This window comes from Leucoraja erinacea, chromosome 10, assembly GCF_028641065.1.
Source record: "Leucoraja erinacea ecotype New England chromosome 10, Leri_hhj_1, whole genome shotgun sequence".
In the NCBI taxonomy this organism is placed as follows: domain Eukaryota; kingdom Metazoa; phylum Chordata; class Chondrichthyes; order Rajiformes; family Rajidae; genus Leucoraja; species Leucoraja erinaceus.
In genome coordinates, this window is record NC_073386.1 from 53,147,210 (window position 1) to 53,169,194 (window position 21,985).

At 46.9% G+C, this 21,985-nt stretch overlaps 2 protein-coding genes across 2 annotated transcripts in view; one reads left to right on the forward strand and one right to left on the reverse strand.

Annotated features, from left to right (window-relative positions):
• LOC129701221 (uncharacterized) overlaps positions 1-2,633 on the reverse strand; it is a 38,269-nt gene extending 35,636 nt beyond the window's left edge. The window contains exon 1 of the mRNA XM_055642328.1: positions 2,294-2,633. Coding sequence (XP_055498303.1) covers positions 2,294-2,443 — 150 coding nt within the window. The 5' untranslated portion in view covers positions 2,444-2,633. The remainder of the gene's footprint in view (positions 1-2,293) is intronic.
• A 124-nt stretch (positions 2,634-2,757) lies between these two features.
• The window catches only part of cdc73 (cell division cycle 73, Paf1/RNA polymerase II complex component, homolog (S. cerevisiae)), a 277,463-nt gene continuing 258,235 nt past the window's right edge, over positions 2,758-21,985 (forward strand). The window contains exons 1-2 of the mRNA XM_055642329.1: positions 2,758-2,984; positions 21,022-21,127. Of these exons, the coding sequence (XP_055498304.1) occupies positions 2,854-2,984; positions 21,022-21,127 (237 nt within the window). The 5' untranslated portion in view covers positions 2,758-2,853. The remainder of the gene's footprint in view (positions 2,985-21,021; positions 21,128-21,985) is intronic.

A 21,985-nucleotide genomic window follows, 5' to 3' on the forward strand; every position in this document is an offset into this window, starting at 1 on the left:
ATCAAAATATAGTGGCACTGCTGGTAGACTTGCTGCCTCACACACCAGAGATCTGTGTTCAATCTTGACCTCGGGTACTGTCCGTGTTAAATTTGCACATTCTTCCTGCAAGCGTGTGGGTTTTCTCCCACATCCCAAAGATGCATTGGCTTTGTAGGTTAACTTGTCTCTGTAAAATTGCCCCTAATGTGTAGGGAGTGGGTGAGGAAAGTGGGATAACAGAACTTGTACGAAAGGGTGGTAGACAAAACAGCTGGATAAAATCAGCTGTTTACAGGCAGCATTATTGGAGCGAAGGAATAAGTAACGCTTCAAGTCGAGACCCTTCTTCAGACTGACGTCAGGGGGGGGGGGGGGGGGGGAGCAGGAAAAAGAAAGGAAGAGGCGGAGACAGTAGGCTGTGGGAGAGCTGGGAATGGGAGGGGAAGGAGGGAAAAAGCAAGGACGACCTGAAATTGGAGAAGCCAATGTTCATACCGCTGGGGTGTAAACTACCCAAGCGAAATATGAGGTGCTGTTCCTCCAATTTGCGGTGGGTCTCACTCTGGCCATGCAGGAGGCCCAGGACAGAAAGGTCGGATTCAGAATGGGAAGGGGAGTTGAAGTGTTGAGCCACCGGGAGATCAGGTTGTTATTGCGAACTGTGTGGACGTGTTGGGCGAAGCGATCGCCAAGCCTGCGCTTGATCTCACCGAGGTTGATCCAACCACATTTTTGTTTGGAAGTGAAAAGAAATAATAGAAATTGCATTCATTGTAAAAAGAGTTGAGATACTGTATTATAATTTTGCTGCATGTCATTGTGGTATATATCATGTCTTGATTAGTGAATATGTTTAGCTTATGACTTTATTTGAAGCAGAAATAATATGTGAATGCTTCATTGAGCATGATTCTGACTGGTAACTACGCACTTCGTCCGAGCACATTATCACACGCGTCATGCGAGCCATCTTAAATGATCACCTAAGGTGTCATTTGGCAACCTAAAAAAGCTGCCTCGGTTGCCCGGCTGGCAACGGGGGAAAAAAAGTTAAGTGAGAGCCCTGGAAAGGGGCAAGGGGAAAGGGAGAAATGGTGCGCATCCAGGTGTTGCACAGGGAAGAATGGAATAACTCAATGGGTCAGGCAGCATCTCTAGAGCATCTCTAGAGATTGGTGATATTTCAGATCAGGACCCTTCTTCACAGTGATTACGATGTTTGTTAATTAGGCTGGAACATAGATCATAGAACAGTACAGCACAGGAGCAAGCCTTTCAACCCACAATGTCTGCGCGGAACACGATACCAAGAACAACTCTTTATCCGCCTAAACATAATCCATATCCCTCCAATTCCTGACATATCCTTCTAGTAACCTGGATTAAGACCCAATGACTATGGGTAACTGGCAGAATACATAGAATGTAGAGCAGCACAGCATAGGAGCAGGCCCTTTGGCCCACAGTCTTTGTGTGCTGAACATGATGACAAGACAACTCTTATCCAACTGCACATAATCCATTTCCATCCTTTTCCCTGCATATCCTAATGGTGTGAAGTAATTTACAGCAATTGAACACTAAATCCCTTCCATTTGGCCTATAAATTAATGTCAATGAGATTTTAAAATCATGTTTTATTGTGAATTCTTGTGGACACTTAGACTATTTAAAAATGTTAATCTTTCCTTAAGAAATGGATAGATGTTTAGATCTAGTAATTGAATTTTGGAATTAGCTACAATTGGGTAACTAACTAATTATATGCTTTAATTTCAGGTCATCCAAGTAAGATTGTTTAATATTTGTTTCAGAATGCTTCAATCTATAATAACTGAAAATTTATTTCAGGTCTCTTAATTTTTCATAAAGTTATGGGCTTTAGACTGTCCTCAATCACAGCTTTTGTGTTAAGTCAATGGAAAATCAATAGGGAACAGGATGCTAATTTCCGAGTATGAAAATGGCCATAACCTTTTTAATACTGAAGATATGAAAGTGAATTAGGTGTCAAATTAAACTTCTGTTTATGCTTTATCTGATGGGATAAATTGCAGACTTGATTTTTTAAATCTCAACATTTTGTAACATTGCTACTATGTTCTGGTGTGCTGACGCAAAGCAAGAATGTCATTGTCCTATCAGGGACACATGACAATAAACTCTCTTGAATCTTGACTCTGAACATGATGCCAGGACCACCTCCCATCCTCATTCTTTGGATGTCGGTGAGATAACATGGGTTGCAAAAGAACACAACACAGAATAAATGAGGGCAATGAGTTGTGTTAGGGGGTGCAGCCGGCCTCACCTTTGGTGCCGGTTCCTGCTGTGGGTGTGGCGTTGCCATGGACGACGGCGCCGCATCCTCCGCCTCCTCCTCCGCTGGAACAATGGGGGAACGGCGGGCCGCTGCCACTCTCCGCGGCGCCTTGGCCGCCGGCCTCCTGTATATCCCCATGCCCTGCACGATGGGTGCGACGTGTCGTGCGCGCTGCTTGCGGCGGGCGAGGGGAGCTCGGGCAGCTCGGACCTCATCACTGGCCCTGCGGGCCTGTCTGCGGGCGGGTGAACACCTCAGGGCGGCGGCGGGACAACGGACGGAGGACTTGAGGCGGTGGGCGGGCGGGCTGTCTGACGACTGACGTCGGGTGGACGGGCGGTCTGACGACAGACGTCGGGCGGACTGACGTCGAGTGGACGGGCGGTCTGACGACAGACGTCGGGTGGGCGGGTGGTCTGACGATAGACGTCGGGTGGACTGACGTCGGGTGGGTGGGCGGACTGACTGACGTTGGCGGCGGATCAGGCGGACTGCGCGGACAGCCCGGTCCCCCGAGCGAGGACCCGGTTGTCAGGAGCCCGGGCAAGATGGCGGACGTGCTGAGCGTACTGCGTCAGTACAACACGCAGAAGAAGGAGATCGTGGTCAAAGGGGACGAGGTCATCTTCGGGGAGTTCTCCTGGCCCAAGAATGTCAAGACCAACTACGTGATCTGGGGGTGAGCGGCGGCCGGGGCCGGGGCGAGGGGAGGGAGGTGGCTGGGATGGTGTAGTTTAGTGTAGCATTGGTGGGAGGTGGCGGGGCAGCATGTGCTGATGGAGATCTTTCTCCACCCATCCCTCATTGTCTGTTCCTCAGGAGTTGGGGGGGGAAAGAAAGGTTGGGATGGAGGGGAGACTGGCACGGCGGCGGTGTTACTCGTGGGGAAGTGGAAGAGGGGGAGCTGACACTTGTAGAACTGAACAAAAAGTATTTCGCCTAGTTCTACAAGTCTGAAGAAAGGGTGCAGACTTCACCCGCCGCCTGTCCATTTCTCCCCCCCACAGATGCTGCCCGACCCGTCGAGTTACTCCAGCACTTTGTGTTCAAGGTTCCAGCTGCTGCGGTTGCTTGTTTCGATCTTTCTGCAAGTGTATCGCCAACATAAGGAACTGCCGATGCCGGAATCTTGAGCAAAATACAAAGTGCTGGAGCGACACAGCTGGTCGGGCCACTCCACACATGCTGCTGCCCGGTCGGTTGAGTTACTCCAGCACTTTGTGGTCCACAACAGCATTGACAAAGTAATTTCTCAGACCTGAAATCATCCAATGTCTGTTACACATACCATTACTGTTTATCCGATCTAATCAACCACAAACTTCCCATCACTATTTGCCTCCAGACAAAGTTGTTGATGTGAATGTTTCTCTCAAAGTGTAGTCTTATATAAACAGACACCAGTTTATCCTGAGCAAGACACAAAGTGCTGGAGGAACTCAGCGGGTCCTGTGGAGGGAGTGGACAAATTACTTTTAGGGTCGGGACCTTTCTGGTATCTATATTTCCTTATTTTCCCAATTCATCCTGCTTTTGCAATGAGTTTCTTATTGCTCAAAACAAGTTCATATTGAAATTTCTGTGAATTGTTTATACATGTTTCAGATCAATACAAAAACAATGCCTAAAGAGCATTGCCCTCATAATAATATCAGATAGCCTGCCAACACAGGGTCGTGGTTTCCATGATCGCAATGCATCTGGATATCATGTACGTATTTAGTACATTTACCAGTCATGTACATACTTGGTACATTTACTGGGCAACTTGCTATGTGACAAACCTCGTTTTTTTTTTAATTGATTCTGGAAGTTGGGTCTACTTTAAGGACTTAATGGTATCACTGGAGGAAGAATAGTGATAAGATTTGTGGTGTTACACATGTCTTGAACAGTGTAACTGACAAGATTTGTATTGTGTTACACGTCTTGAACAGTATTTGATGAGATTTGTATTGTCTGCTACGCGTCTTGAAGAGTGTGACATGAAATTTGTGCTGTATTTTACTTATGTCTTGAACAGTGTAACTCATGAGATTTGTATTGTTTGTTACACATGTTTTGAACAGTGTAACTCACAAGATTTGTGCTGTATTACATATTTTGAACAGTGTAATTGACGAGGTTTGTATTGTATGTTACAAATGTTGAACAGTGTAACTCATGAGATTTGTGTCATATGTTACACGTGTCTAGAACAGTGTAATTGACGAGATTTGTATTGCATGTTCCACGTCTTGAACAGTGTAACTGACAAGATTCATGAAGTTATGGTTTGCCAAAATATTAATAATTGTTTTTATGGCATTTGAAAATGTGTGATGGTTTTATGTCAATCAGGTGATTCAAATCTGGCGCAAATGCCAAAAGATTCCACAATAACCAACCAAGCGTTTCAAAGATGGGATCAGAACTTGTGCTTAGAATATCTATGTTTTTTAAATTATAATGTATGCTCGGACTGGTAAATGTACCAAGTATGTACATGATATACAGATGCATTGTGACCATGGAAACCACAACTTGTGTTGGCAGGCTACCTGATATGATTATGAGGGCAATCCTCTTTAGGCATTGTTTTTGTATTGATCTGGAAGCATGTAGAAACAATTCACAGAAATTTCAATATGAATGATTAATCTAGCTGAAGGGAGGGCACTTGGGTCTCCCATCAATTCTGGAATGTACATCACTTGTTTCTCACCTTTGTATTGTAATCTTTGATTTATTATTTGGAGGACTTTATTTTTAGATTGGTCTTGAAAGAATGACATGTGTAGGGGGGATCTGCAGGTGTTGCTTTACACTGAAGATAGACACAAAATGCTGGAGTAACTCAGCGGGTCAGGCTGCATCTCTGGAGAGAAGGAATGGTTGACGTTTCGGGTCTGTAAAAGGGTCACGACCTGAAACGTCACCGATTCATGGAAACATAGAAATTAGGTGCAGAAATAGGCCTTTCGAGCCAGCACTGCCATTCAATATGATTATGGCTAATAATCCAAAATCAACCCCTATCCTGCTTTTTTCCCATATCCCTTTATTCCGTTAGCCCTAACATTCCTCTCCAGTGCGTTACTCCGGCACTGTGTGTCTATCTTCTTGAAAGAATTAAGTTCTGTTGACCATGACAGACAAAAGGATATTAGTAAATTCAAACTAATTTTCTTAATGCATCCTCACTGTAACCTATCCACCTCATTACAATAGAAACATCCACAGATTAACATTGCATTGTTAAAAACCAGGTGACATTTTTCTAGGGTGTAATTGTTTTGTGAGGGGATGCTCCAGGTTTGTGTAGTGCCAGTGTGTGTGTGAAGGCTTTTATTACAAAACTCAAGGCTGACAGGGTAGTGTTGGTGAATTTATGGTAGATGGTGTATGACGTATGTGAGGATTGTTTGCTGTGGCGGTTCTGATTTTATTGACTGTATGTCTGTTTGTTGATGTGCAAGAGGCTTTTTTTTTAATGTGTGATTTTTCTATCCAAAACATCAAGTCCAACAAAGATGAGCATTTTATATTTAAAACTTTCCTCTTTCCCAACTTCTCAGCAAACTTTCTGTAATTGTTCCAATTAACGTCATGGCAGATTTTTGTGACAGTACAACTATCTTGTCCAACAGCCCATATATAATTTTAGTTTAGAGGTACACCGCGGAAACAGGGCCTATGACCCACCGAGTCCACACCAACCCACGATCCCCGCATACTATCGGACACAAACATTTTACATTTATACCAAGCCAATTAACTTACAAACCTGTATGTCTTTGGAAAGTGGGAAGACGCTGATGATCTTGGAGAAAACCCGCGCGGTCACAGGGCAAACGTACAAACTCCGTTCAGACAGCACCCGTAGTCGAGAACAAACCCAGGTCTCTGGTGTTGAAAGCGCTGTAAGGCAGCAACTCGACAGCTGCACCGCCGTGCAGCATAATAAAAAACTATTTTTTTGTAAAAAAATAATATTTTTATCGGTGTTTCCTTTAAAGTGGTAGCTAACTAAGAAAGTTCTCCCTATCTAGCCTGTCTATGGCTCTCCAATACCTCAGTCCGGTTACCTCTCTGCTTCCCTTGTTCCAAAGAGTACAAACATGCTCTATCAGTTTCTCTTCCACAGCAGAAAGGTTCCATCCCAGGTTACACCCTGGCAAATTTCTGCACACTCTTCAGTGCAGCACCAACCAGTTGTCGCGTGACAACTGGAACTGCACACAGTATTCCAGATATGGTCTAGCTAGTGTTTCATACAATTGTCAAATACCCTTCCTGCTTGTATATTCTATCCCTGGCAAATGAAGTGAAATATTCCTTTTTCCTTTTTAATTAGCTTATCTACCTGTGCTGCTGTCTTTGGGAATCCTTGGACATGTACAACAAGCTCTCTGATCCTCAGCACTTGCCAGCTACACTGTCCATCTTCCAGCTTTACTGGTCCTTCCCAAATCCATCACCTCATATTCCTTGGAATTAAATTCCCTCAGCCATTATTACTGCCCCTCTCATAAACTCATTGATACTATTCCGTGGACGAAGACCATTTTTCTCTGCATCAATATTAACACAGATGACACTGAACTGGTGTTGCTGTTAACGGTGAGAAATGTTTGTGCTCCTTTCATTCACTTCTATTAATGTATGGAGCAAAGTAAGGATCCCAGCATTTGGACCTAATTTGCCAACTTGTCGTCGATCCCAGGGCTCTCATTTTTAAAGCCCAAGTGGGACCCGTTGCGGGGGGGGGGGGTGGCTTGCGGCATCTCACACACACACTAACCACCCCTCATACACAGACACACACTAACCACCCCTGGGGACTGTGAGTTCAGCGGCTTCAGTGCCGGGCCCGATTTCATCTCCGGCATCGTCTTTTCAATAACGGGGGGGGAGGGGGGAAGATGGGGGGGAGGGGTGACATCACTCGCAGCGTGTGGGAGATGGCAGGCACGCAGACCCATTGTGATGTCATCAGCAAAAGACAATGGTTTTTAAATTCAAAGTTTTGTCAGATTTTTGAACATTTTCAGTAATAACTCGAGAAATAAAGCATGACATTTTCAGATAAGGGCGATCTCGGATTCCACGGGAAAAATCTCTACCGGAATATGTAAACATTTTATCGTTACCGCGTCGTTTTTTCGCGAAGATGTGATTACACACAAACAACTAAATACACATCCAAGATCAGAGTTTTATAAGTATAGAGATAGATATGTTAGGATTCTCCTATATAGGGCATTATTAAAGACCATGGAGATTATGTTAACCACACGAGCCTCATTGGTATACTTGCTGCTGATAAATTCAGTCAGAATAGTCCAAAATGATCTCTCTTTAGCATTGTCCTGCATGCTCTCCTTGTTTAATCCTGGACTCTCCAAGAGCAGATTAATCATGCCCTCAGAAATGTGGTCCAATTATTTCACCATAACTGATGTTTGAGTGTCTGGACTATTATTACCAGGCTAATCCCTGCTGTTCTTCCTGAATAACTGCACTATGTTTGCTTTCCTCCACTCATCTGGCACCTTTTTTCAGCCATAGAATATTTGAATGTTAATCAGATACCTTGGTCACCTCCCTTTTCTCTGAGGCAGTTTGTGATGCATCTCATCAAGATTTAACCCGTGTAAAGCATGTTGAGCATCTGATATCTCGTCTTCAATGGTCATTTGTTATGGAATTCCACGATTCTATCTTGAATCCTGCAACTACACTGTCCTTATTGTTGCTGGCTGCATTTTGGAGGCAGTGCCTCCTGTAGGTCTCTTCGATGGTGAGAAGTCAGTCCCCTTGATGGACTGTTTCTGGGTGTTTGAGTTGCTGAATCAGGCCATGATGCAACCAGTTAATATGCTCTCCACCACACACCTGTTTTGCTTTGCGACATTTAATCCTTGCAGAATCTGTTGCTTTTGATAAATTTCCATTGCATCATAAATTAGAGCCACTATTCGTGTTATGCAGAATCAAGTTCATAAGTTACAAGAGCAGAATTAGGCCGTTTGGCCTATCAGGTCTACTCAGCCAGTCATTCATGTCTTATCTATCGTTCCCTCTCCATGCCATTCTCCTGCCTTCTCCCCATAATCCCTGACACCCATACTAATCAAGAATATGTCAATCTGCACCATAAAAATACCCAATGATTTGGCCTTCTGTGGCAATGAATTCCACAGATTTATCACCCTCTGACTAAAGAAATTCTTCCTCATCTTCTTTCTAAAGGTACGTCCTTTTATTCTGAGGCTGTGTCTTCTAATATTAACTGGTCCCAAAGAGAAAGTTTCTAGTTTAAACCAAATGTCAAGAAGGACATTATCCTGATGGTGTATATTCAAACATGCATTAGTGTCAATTTGATCAGGGTAGCATAAGACTATAAAATCCATTTAAAAAAAGTAAATGTTTTTCCTGGATGGTGAATATCTGGACAAAACTAAATTAGATTATTGTTTGGAACAAGCAGCCTTAACTGTCAGAACGAACATCAATTTAGTTTACTTACCAAAGATGTTAATGGTTTTTGTATTTTTCCCCCCAATTTTAATTCTGACACTATTTATAATGTAGAGACAAGGAACTGCCGATGCTGGTTTACTGAAAAATGAGAACATTTTAGAAAAAAACCCACATGACGCTGGAATAATTAAGCGGGTTTGGCAGTATCCCGGGAAAACATGGACTGATTCATATACTTCGGAGCCCTTGCCTGACCCGAAACATCACCTGCAGTGCCCTCCATAATGTTTGAGACAAAGATCCATCATTTATTTATATGCCTTTGTAATCCACAATTTGAGATTTGTAATAGAAAAAAATCATGTGGTTAAAGTGCATATTGTCAGATTTTATTAAAAGCCATTTTTATACATTTTGGTTTCACCATGTAGAAATTACAGCAGTGTTTATACATAGTCCCCCCCATTTCAGGGCACCATAATGTTTGGTACACAGCAATGTCATGTAAATGAAAGTAGTCATGTTTAGTACAGGTGCACAACCTTTTATCCGAAAGCCTTGGGACCAGACACTTCTCGGATTTCAGGATTTTTCGGTTTTCCGAACGGAAGGTTTTTAGCGTAGATTTTAACATGTGGCTCAGTGGTAGAGTGCTCGGCTCTTGGCCGCAAGGTCGCGAGTTTGCGCCTCGATCCCGGCAGTTACCCGGTCAGGGCCGGCCTTTAGCCGATAGGACCTATTTCTCCCAATTGGGCCCCGCGCTAGAGTAATCAAATCAATTGGAGCAAAGATCTTATAGCGCACAAGATGGTCCACTCCTGCGAAATACAATGAACTGACGCGTAGTCCGCACCGGAGCGTAACCTCCGTCATTTCAGTAACCCCGACCCGACCTCTCGCAGCGTTGCGGGGGAACAGTTTAGGTGTTGTTAAATGTTTTAAATGTTTTTTATCACTTCCTTTTTAAACGGCACATGCCTTGTACTTTTTAAACGGCACATACTGCAGATGCTGATTAAACCGAAGACAGACACAAAAGGCTGGAGTAAATCAGCGGATCAGGCTGCATCTCTGATGAGGAATACGTGATAATAGGAGGAAATAGGTGATATTTCGGGTCGACTTTTTCAATAGCTGCCATGAGGGGAGAAGCGCTGGCACCAAGAGCGAGCGAAAGCGTGGACAGACGGACGAAAGCAACGTTCATAGAGGGGCGTTTGTAGACATTTCGGGTCGAGACCCTTCTTCAGACTGATAGTCAAGGGAAAGGGAAAGGGGATATATCGGCATATCTTCCATTCACTTGTCCTTAGTACCGACTATAGCTCTTGCTCCTCTTTCCCCCGAGTCAGTCAGAAGAGGGGTCTTGACCCGAAATGTCACCTACAAAGATCTTTGGTCACCTATTCCGAGCTATGATCGTTGCTTTTGTCCGTTCTGTCCGCGCGTTCGCTCGCTCTTAGTGCCGGTGTTTCTCCCCTCAGACTCCGCCAAACAAACACACACACAGACACACACAGCATGTCCGGCAGATCCTTCCTCTCTCTTTTCCCTTCTCTCCCCTCCCTTTGCCGAAACCCTTCCTCAGACTGACAGGGGGGACTGATAGGGCAGTCTGAGGAAGGGTTTCGGCCCGAAGCGTTACCTATTTCCATCGCTCCATAGATGCTGTTGCACCCGCGGAGTTTCTCCAGCATTTTTGTGAATCCCTAGACCTAGTTCAGTGAGCGTTCACCGAGGGTCACCCGGAGAGGTGACCGCGGAACCTCTCCGGGCGACCCTCGGTGGATGCTCACTGTACTAGGTCTAGGGATTCCTACTCTCCCGGGTAATATACCCTCCCTTTTTTCCAGGACCGAAAATGTCCGATTTTCGGAGCTTTTCGGTTTCCGGAATTTCGGATTAAGGTTGTGCACCTGTATTTTGTTGCATATCCTTTGCATGCAATGACTGCTTGAAGTCCGTGATTCATGAACATCACCAGTTGCTGGGTGTCTTCTCTGGTGATGCCAGGCCTGTATTGCAGCCATCTTTAGCTTCAGATCGGGTGACTGATTTGGCCACTCAAGAATTGACCATTTTTTTAGCTTTGAAAAACTCCTTTGTTGCTTTAGCAGTATGTTTGAGATCATTGTCTTGCTGTAGAATGAACTGCCGGCCAATGAGTTTTGAGGCATTTGTTTGAACTTGAGCAGATAAGATGTGTCTATACACTTCAGAATTAATTATACTAGTACCATCAGCAGTTTTATCATCAACGAAGATAAGTGAGCAAGTACCCTCAGCAACCATACATGCCCAGTCCATAACACCCCCACCACCGTGTTTCATATGAGGTGGTATGCTTTGTTTCTTGGGCAATTCCTTCCCTCCTCCATACTTTGCCCTTACCATCAGTTTCTCAGTCTCATAATGGCTTCTTTAACGTCATTGGCACAACTTTGGTCCTCGTGTTGATCAACAGCAATAAAAGTTTCCAAAGATGATGGAAAGACTGGAGGAAAGACTAGGTGCGGAGAGCTCTTTTATACCTGCATTAAGGAGGCAATTAAACACACCTGAGCAATTACAAACACCTGTGAAGCCACGTTCCCAAACATTATGGTGCCCTGAAATGGGGGGACTATGTATAAACACAGTTGTAATTTCTACGTGGTGAAAACCAAAATGTATAAAAATGGCCTTTAATAAAATCTGACAACGTGCACTTTAACCACATGTGATTTTTTTCTATTACAAATCTCAAATTGTGGAGTACAGAGGCAAATAAATAAATGATGGGTCTTTGTCCCAAACATTATGGAAGGCGCTGTATCTATGTTCTCCAAGAACACACCCTGAGCTGCTGTTACTCCAGCACGCTGTCCTTTTTTTTAACTACAGGTGCACAACCTTTTATCCGAAAGCCTTGGGACCAGACACTTTTCGTAATTCAGAATTTGTCGGTCTTGGGAATGGAAATTTTTTAGCATAGACTTTAATGACTGGCTCAGTGGTAGAGTGCTCGGCTCATATCCGCAAGGTCGCGAGTTTGCGCCTTGATCCCGGCAGTTACTCGGTCGCGAGTTTGAGTCTTCAATGTCGTTTTTTCTTGCAGAATAAATGTTTGTATGAAATGCAGTGTAGGAGAGGTGTACTGACTGTGTGGGCAGAACTTTGGAAGTGATTGCCCACCAGTCTAAAAAGCCGCTGTGTCTCCCTGTCCCTGGGATAGCAGGGGGCGATCAAACAGCACAATACCCCCCTCCCCCTCCAACTCCAGAGGAATCCGCTCCCCGATGGGCCGCTACGGCGACAAGTGGCAGTTTGCCCACAGCCCGAGCTGCGCCACCCCAAGAACACCTTGCACACCATCAGCTTCTGCCCCTACGTGTTCCTCTGGAGTTGGAGCGGGGCTGGGCTGGAGTTGCTGCTGGCTGTGGGTCTCTGGGATCTCCGTGCTTGCAGTGGGCCTGGGGGTCGCTGTCCCGTTGGTCCTGACGTCTCCGGCCACCCCCCTGGACTGGAGCTGAGACTGGGAACTGTACCGCCCTTGCCCCCTCCCTCTGCAACTGCAAACAACCACACTCTCCTGCAAGGGCGGTGCAGTTCCCGGAGGATAGCAGGTGGCCGGAGACGTCAGGACCAACAGGAACCCGCTCCCCGATGGGGTCCCTACGACGCCCCGAGCTGCGCCCCGTCATCCGCAACCCATGTTCCTCTGTTGTTGGAGCGGGGCTGGGCTGGGCTGCTGTTGGCTGTGGGTCTCTGGGTTCTCCGTGCTTGCGGTGGGCCTGGGGGTCGACGTCCAATTGGTCCTGACGTCTCCGGTGACTGCACTGACCTGCTGGCAGCCATCGCCGACGTGAAGACAGTACAAAGCCCCCGCGCTGGTGCAATGAGCGGGGAGCTGGAGAGGGGAGGGAAGGGGTCACACACATGGCCGGGAAGCAGAGGGGTGTAGGTGGGGTGAAACTGAAGGGAGCGACAATCTGCTGCTGCCTACACTGTGTATCGTGTCTACCGTGGGAACATTTTAACTTAGCGGGCAGGCAGCAGCATATTGTCAATTATTAACCCTCCCGCGCAATATACTCTCACCTTCTCTTTTATGAATGGGGATTTAGTTCCCCTTTCTTCCATGACCGACCGGAGGTTCCGCTGTCACCTCTGCGGGCCGCCCTCGGTGAACGTCCTGTCTCCCTGTCCCTGGAATAGTAGGGGGCGATCAAACAGCACAATACCCCCCTCCCCCTCCAACTCCAGAGGAATCCGCTCCCCGATGGGCCGCTATGGCGACAAGTGGCAATTCGCTCACAGCCCGAGCTGCGCCACCCCAAGAACAAGACGTTATTCTTGCACACCATCAGCTTCTGCCCATACGGGGAGCGTGTTCCTCTGGAGTTGGAACGGGGCTGGGCTGGAGTTGCTGATCTGGGATCTCCGTGCTTGCAGTGGGCCTGGGGGTCGGTGTTCCGTTGGTCGTGACGTCTCCGGTGACTGGCACTGTGCTGCTAGCATCGCGACGTGAAGACAGTACAAAGCCCCCGCGCCGGTGCAATGAGCGGGGAGCTGGAGAGGGGAGGGAAGGGGTCACACACATGGCCGGGAAGCAGAGGGGTGTAGGTGGGGTGAAACTGAAGGGAGCGACAATCTACTGCTGCCTGCACGCTGTTAAAAAGTTCCCACGCAAGACTCACGATACACTGTGTATCGTGAGTCTACCGTGGGAACTTTCTAACTCAGCTGGCAGGTAGCAGCATATTGTCAATTATTAACCCTCCCGCGCAATATACCCTCATCTTCTCTTTTATGAATGGGGATTTAGTTCCCCTTTCTTCGAGGACCGACCGGAGGTTCCGCTGTCACCTCTGCGGGCCGCCCTCGGTGAACGTTTTCAAGGACCTTTCTTCAAGGACCGAAAAAATGTCGCTATTCGGAGGTTTTCGTTATTTGGATCGTCGGATAAAAGGTTGTGCACCTGTATTCATAATGTTTGCTTTAGATTCTGTCCGTTTGCAATCCTGCCAATTTGTATCGGAGACTTGAAATGTAATACAATTAGACTATAGCTTAGACTATAGCTATCTATTCAGATTATAGCCATCTCTTTTCTTTTTCTAGACTGTTTGAAATCCATTCAATGGTTTGCTGGTACTTTATTGTCAGTGTACATAAGTACAGTGAAATTCCTTGTAGGCATGCAAATTAGTAACATCTTACTGTGCATAAGCATGATCACACATCAGTAAAAGAGTGTAAGAATAGTAAATTACACTGAGGCAGTGCATAGTTTCTGAAACCATCGTGTATCCTTCAAATTTCAGAGTTCTTAAAAATGAACTTGGCCTTAAAGTCCAGTTGTACTGGCAATGGCACTGGGTCAGAGCTGCAGGAGTTTGCTTGCAATTATGTATTTTACATTTTTTTTTAACTGCATTATCTATCCCCTGATTCCATTAAGAAATCCCAGTAATGGATTACTTTTTAATCACATTCCACTATTCATTGTATTGTAGTGACCATAAGATGGGTCAAGAGTGTTTCATTCCAATATCAACCAAGGCCGGAACATGGAATTCTTACTTATTATAACAGGCACATGTTGCAAATGCAGCAACACAACCAATAAAAATACAATAACCTATAGTCGGTTTAGGTTTATTAATGATACGTGTACTGAGAAATGTTATCCAGTCAGATCAGCTCATAAAGTAGTTAGGCCTGAAGAAGTTGTGCTGACCCAAAACACCACCTTGTAGTGGCCTAGATGAGGTCAGGAAAAGGCCAGACGCCAGGCAGGTTCAGAAGTCGTTTAATGAAGCATAGCAAATACAGAACGCCCGCGAGCAGGCACCAGGGAAACCCCGTGGGCAGACAATCATTCCTGTCCCTCACGAGCCGAGTGGGATGACCCAAAGAGTGGCCTAACCCGCCAGGGACCGCTACAGGACATCCCCCCACGAAGCAGAGGCACGAAACGGACAGGGGGGATGCACGAGGCGACCAGCCCGGGTGCGCACTATGCCCAGCACAGAAACGGGCAACTGACCAACAGGTGCAGGGGGCGGAGTAGCCACTGGATGAGGTACCCTAGACGGAGGGCTTGCTCGCTTACGGAGCCGTGCAACCAGCACCGGCCAATCAATGTCAATATGCGCCGGCTTCAGCTGCGCAACCGAAACAGTCTCATGCCGACCCCCATGTCCAGGACGAAAGTGGACGAGCCATGCTCCAGGACCCGGAAGGGCCGCTGGAGAGGTGTCCGATGCGCATCCCTACGCCGGAAGACGAACTGGCAGTCCTCCAGAGCAGAGGGAACATGCGGACGGAAGGACCCATGACGAGACGTGGGCACCGGCGCCAGCTTGCCCACCGTCTGCCGAAGACGTTGCAGAGCGTCCAAAGGCTACTCCACCCGGCCCCGTGCCGGTGGGATGAACACCCTGGGCACCGTCAACTGGGACCCATACACCAACTCGGCGTACGAGGAGGCCAAGTCCTCCTTGGGTGCAGCGCGGATCCCCAGCAAAACCCACTGGAGAGCTTCCATCCAGTCCAGATCATTGAGCCATGCCTTCAGGGCATCCTTGAGTTGGCGGTGAAACCGCTCCACCAGGCCGTTCGCCTGCAGATGATACGCTCTCATGTGGTGTAGGCGAATCCCCAGGAGGTGTGCTATGGCCGACCACAGTTCCGACGTGAACTGAGGTCCCCAGTCGGATGTTATGTTCAGCAGCACCCTGAACCGGGCTATCCAGTGCGCCACCAAGGGCCGAACACAAGTGAGGCAGATAATCGTCCCTGTCCCTCAAGAGCCGAGGGGGATGACCCAAGGAGTGGCCCAACCCCCAGGGACTGCCACAACCTAGCCATTCTCCAGAGACGTTGCCTGACTCACTGGGTTACTCCAACATATTGTGTCTATCTTTGGTATAAACGAGCATCTGCAGTTCATTCTTATTAGTTCAGCTAATACTATTCATAAATACAATCAAGTCACAATCAAATGCCACAGAGAGAGCAAAGGGTCAGAATACAGAGTGCAGAATATAGTTTTCATCATTGTAGTGCATCGGTTCTAGAGACTAAGTCCAATGTACGCAATGGGATATAGGTGAATTGAACAGTCCCCTAGCTCATGGAAGGACCATTCAGAAGCCTGATAACAGAAGGGAAAATGCTGTTCCTGAGTCTGGTGGTGCGCACTTTCAAGCATTTGTACCTTCTGCCAGGTGGGAGCAGGGAGAAGAAGGAATGACTGGGGGTAACAAGACTTTGATTATGTTGGCTGTTTTTCCGAGGCAGAGTGAAGTGTCGATGGAGTCAAAGGTGTGAAGTCTGGTCTGTGTGTTGAACTTGGCTATATCTACAACTCTCTTTACAACCTTGGATGGGGCTGTTCCTTCACCAAGCTTTAATTCAACCCGATAGTATGCTTTCTCTGGTATCTTTGTCAAAGTTTGTAAAGGGCCTGACCCATGGACGCCATTTTCGGCAACTGCCTGAAACGAGGTTGTCGCGTCATGGTCTGGTCTTAACGTGTGGTGACATATGTCGTGACGCGCGGTGTCTCCCTGTCGCCCCTGGATTTTGGAATGTTCAAAATCCAGGGGCGACATCTGGGTGTCTCATCGTGTCGTGCGCCCTGTCACACGCTGATGTATGCTGTCCTGCAGGTGATGCCGGTTAAGGTTAGGGACCACCGATGGGCTGTAAAATATTCTTCCTTCAATGCATGGATTTTAAACAATGTATTAATATTAATACAATAAAATCAATTGTGCAATTGAAAAGATGTCTGTCGTTCAGTTTTATTTACAGATATATTGGTCCGCTTCCAGATCCAATCACCATCTCTAACTTTTCACAGGGATGGATTCAGTGAGTGTAGACTGAACTCCCCTCTCCCACCCCCATCTCCACTCCCCACCGTACCCTTCTCCACTCCCCCCCACCGTACCCTTCTCTCCCCCCTTCCCTCTCCCCCCTTCCCTCTCTCCCCCCCCCCTTCCCTCTCCACCCTTCTTCCACCCTTCTTCCTTCCCTTCTTCCTCCCTTCTCCCCTCTTCCTCCCTTCTCTCTCCCCGCTCCACTCTTCTCCCCTTCTCTACTCCCCCCTCTCCCCTCACATCCCCTTCTACCCCTCTCCCTTCCTTCTCCCATTCTCCAAACCCCCCCCCCCCTTTGTGGACCCAGCCTGTGACAGCTAGATCCCACTAATAGTACTGCACAAAGGCCACATCATCTATTTTAGTAACATTGTCTATGGGATAAATGCAGACTTTGGGAACAACACCCTCCCTCCCCCCCCAACTCCCCTCCTCCCCCTCGCCTTCCTTCAAAATGGGTGGTGGGTATTTAGACTCAGTGGCCGGAGCATGTGGGTGGCACTGGCACATTGACAACATTGCCTGTACCCAGTTGAAAAGCCAGCTGCCTCTGGAGGTTTGGAGAGACAATTAAAAGAGAGATCTGCTTCTGGGACAACTCATGGCCAACAGTTTAGTTCCCATGAGGAGCAGGCAGAACATTGGAGATTTGAGTCCAACCTCTGGGGCCCTTGTGTCACATGTAGTTCAGAGATATAGTGCCATTCGGCCCACTGAGTCCGCACCGACCATCGATCCCCCGCACACCATCCCACACACGCTAGGGACAATTTATACTTATACCAAGCCTATCAACCTGGAGTTAGGGTTAGGGCTAGGGTTAGGGTTAGTGTTTCCTCTTGCACTCCAAAGGCGCACAGGTTTGTATAAATTGTCACTAGCGTGTGTGGGGGATCGCTGGTCGCAGGCTGGGTCCACAAATGGGGGGCATAGGGGAAAGTGGGAAGGGGGGGTTGGAGAATGGGAGAGGGGGAGAAGGGGATGTGAGGGGGGGGGGGGGGAGTGGAGAAGGGGGAGAAGAGTGGAGCGGAAGAAGGGGGAAGGGAAAGAAGTGGGGGAAAGGGGAGGGATGGAGAAGATGGGGGGGGTGGAGAAGGAGGGATGGGGGGTGGAGGGGGTAGAGGGGGGGTGGGTGAAGGGAGAGGGGAGTTCAGTGTACACTCACTGAATCCATCCCTGTGAGATGGTGATTGGATCTGGAAGTGGACCAATGCATCTGTAAATAAACCGAACGACTCAGACATCTTTTCATTTGCACAATTGATTTTATTGTATTCATTTTAAAGTTAATGTTTAAAATCCATGCATTGAAGGAAGAATATTTTACATCCCTCTGTGGTCCATAGCCCTAACCGGGCGTCACCCACAGGACAGCATACGTCAGCATGTATGTCGTACAACTTGATGGATTTACGGGCATCAGTCACTGATGCTCACAGTTGCCGTAAAAATCGCAATGTAGGACAGACCCTTTAGAGTCATTGGAGACTTGCCAAAATGTCTCAGTCACTTCAGGAAGTGGAAACATTGGTGCGCCTTATGGGCCTGTCCCACTTAGACGATTTCTCAGGTGACTGTCAGTTCGCTGAAAAACCGGTGACTGGAACGGCGACTGTCAGAGTCGCACGCACACACACACACACACACACACACATCGCTTCCTTCACCAGCCAGTTATGCAGGCGGGGGACAGGGCAAGCGGGGGGAGCACTGTCTGAGTGAAATTCACATGGTGCAAAGCCAATGTGATACAGACACACACCACAATGAACAGGAAGGTTGGCGCTGTAATTAAACGGTGAAAGCACAGTGTACGGGAAAGGTCACATCCTTTAAAAGAGGGGGGAGAAGGGGGAGACGGGGTGGGGAGAAGGAGTGGAGACAACTTTTAAGAAGCCAGAGATACACTGCTGCAAAGCTCCTCGGACATTAACTCTGGTTAACCTTGGTTCTGAAAGCTGCTGTTTCCTTTTATTTTCCCCAATGAGCCAATTAAATTCACCGGTCAGCACCAGCGACAACCTACGAGAACCTACGACCTCCTGCCAACCCACTACCACTGCACCTACGTCACGAGAATTCTCGCTACTCTCCATGGCGTCAAAATTCTCGTCACCGCTAATTTTGCACCATGTTGAAAACTATGTTACTACTCACCACCATGCAGTTGACACCCCGGTAACCTCCGGTGAACATGTGGCGACCTCATTGTCTCCTGTAGTCGCCTAAAAACGCGCGTAAGTGAGACAGGCCCATCAGTTGTACTAATTGCCCATAAATATCACAGTGAAAGTCGAGGTATAAAGTGCGACCTTATATGAAGTCTAGCAGTTTGGTACGGAGATGGAATTGAGGTTTGTGATGTGTATGGTGGCTCAAATGGTTGATGGGAAGAACCTGGATGTCACGGATTGTAGGCTCCTGCAGGCAGTCGTGAGACCTGTGTATGGTTCTTAGATATGAAGAAGCCTTCTTGAGATAGTGCTTGCTGTAGATTCCATCGACGGTGGGAAGGTTGATGCCCAGGATGGATCAGGCAATGGCCAACGTTTTCTGCAGCCTCCTCAGTTCTTGGGTGATGTAGTTACTGAACCAGGTCGTGATGTAGCCAGTCAATATGCTCTCCACCGTACACCCGTCAATGTTCAAGAGAGTATTCGGCGACATGACAAATCTCGTCAGACCTTGGAGATTGAGAAGCTTTCTTTAAGGACATCTCCAGAGTTGTGCATGCACAGGAACTTGAAGCTGGTGACTTCCTTCATTGACATCCTGCTGATGAAGAGAGCTTAGAAACATAGAAATTAGGTGCAGGAGTAGGCCATTCGGCCCTGCGAGCCTGCACCGCCATTCAATATGATCATAGCTGATCATCCAACTCAGTATCCCGTACCTGCCTTCTCTCCATACCCTCTGATCCCCTAAGCCACAAGGGCCACATCTAACTCCCTCTTAAATATAGCCAATGAACTGGCCTCAACTACCCTCTGTGGCAGAGAGTTCCAGAGATTCACCACTCTCTGTGTGAAAAAAGTTCTTGCTGATGAAGAGAGCTTCATGGATTCTTGGTTTCCCCTTCCCCAACAATTAACTCCTTGGCCTTGCAATGTTGCGAGCAAGATTGTTGTTCTGGCACCATTCAACCAGATTATCTTTCCTGGTTCCCTTCTTGCACTCAACGTTATTGGAATGGTGGACTCGTTAGTGATGGCATTGGAGCTGTGCTGTTTACACAGTGTGAGTATAGAGAGAGTAGTGCTGGGGGCTGAGCACACAGCCTAGCGATGTTGTATGAGTATTGCCTATCACAGACATCCTTACAGATCTGTTCTCCTAAGATACCACTTAAACCCATTTTAAACGAAGCATTTGAACACTTGTCCTCATATCACCATTATTTTTGTGTCATGGTGTGTGTTAATCTAAGAAGTAGCCGAGGTGGACCTTTTTAAGACAGTTACTTGCCACAAACTTTCAGAAGAATATATTTCCCAGATGCTCCATAGACCTGTCTGTGTCTAAACTTGTACTACTGAGTAGCAATGTGAATCAGGTGGCAACATTTTGGAGACCATAATTTATTTTGCCTCCTCTTAAAACCTCTATCAACCGGCTTCAATTGATATCTGCACCAATCTCCCACTGAGAATGTGGCACAACGATGGCGCAGCGGTAGAGTTACTGCCTTACAGCACCATAAACCCAGGCTCGATCCTGACTACGGGTGGTATCTGTACAGAGTTTCTACGTTCTCCCTGTGACTACATGTACTTTTTCCGGGTACTCCGGTTTCCTCCCACACTCCTAACATGATCAGGCTTGTTGGTTAATTGGCTTCAGTAAATATTGTAAATTGTTACTCTGTGGGCCGAAGGACCTGTGTCCGCGCTGTATCACTAAACTAAACTAAATTATTTGCAAGTGTATATGATCTTTCCCTCTAGTTGAATGTTAATAATCATCTTTTCTTGGAAGCCAGTTGCTTTTTAAATTGCTGCCTTTTCCCACAACTGCCATTTGGGTGTATCATTGGAGCATTTGAATATTAATTTAGCACTTTTATGTAAAAGAGTAAGTTTGATAATAGCTGAAGAGCCTGTCCCACTTTTACGACCTAATTCACAACCTTTTTTACTCGTGGACATTTTTCAACAGCCTAGAATAACGCCCTGACCTACTGATGCCACGAGTACCTACGACTAGCATCACGGCCTGCTACGACCTACCTATGACCTCGTGACGACCATGCTGCGAGTATGAGTCAAGGGCAAACTCGGCAGAGGTCGTGAAAGTGGGACACGCCCTTAACTCCATGATGCTTTTAGTTTTTATTCTGTGCGTATCTTTTCACTGATTCCAGTTTTGTTCTTCTTGCAGGACGGGGAAGGAAGGTCAGCCAAGGGAGTATTATACTTTGGATTCCATTTTATTCCTGCTAAACAATGTTCATCTTTCTCATCCTGTGTATGTGCGGCGCGCTGCAGTAAGTATTCTTTACTTGTTGTAAACTTAAACCTTTCGAATGTACATGCTAAATCCTAAGTGTTTGTGTGGATATATGTTAGACTCATCAAGGCGTGGGTGTATGTCGTCACGTGCACTGAGATAGAGTGAAAAGCTTTTGCTTGTGTTATCCAGTCAAATCAAATCGTACTCCAGCAACCCTCGTTATAATGGACCATAGTGGGAGGCAATGGTGTCCGTATTGCCGATTATCCACCATAACTCAGCATAATATATGCCATTTCATGTGTAGAGATCCAACAATAAAATTGAGGCAGCAGATGGGGGTGGCATGGGCAGTCCAGCCTGGCGTTGCAATTTGGTAGGTCTGTCCACTATAACCAAAATCCATTATAAAGATGTCCATAAATACAAGGGTTTACTATATATGGAAGACAGACACAAAATTCTGGAGTAATTCCGCGTGACAGGTAGCATCTCTGTATAGACGGAATGGGTGACCTTTTGGGTCAAGACCCTTCTTCAGACTGAGAGTCAGGGGAGAGGGAGATGTAGGGATATGGAAGGGCAAGGTGTGAAAATGAGACATTAGAGGGTCAAGGATCAAGGAAAATGTAGAATAGAATAGATTGGCTAAGGTGACGGTCAGAGTGGTCGGAGAACAAAGATGGGGGAGTGATGGAGAGAGAGGGAAAGCAAGGGTTACTTGAGGTTCGAGGTCAATATACTGGTTGTAATGTGTAAGAAGGATTGGCAGATGCTGGGCTCCACTCTGACAGTGGAGGAGTTCCAGGACACAACGGTCAGAATGGGAGGGGGAGTTAAAGTGTTTAGCAACCAGGAATTCAAGTCAAGTCACTTTTATTTCTATAGCACA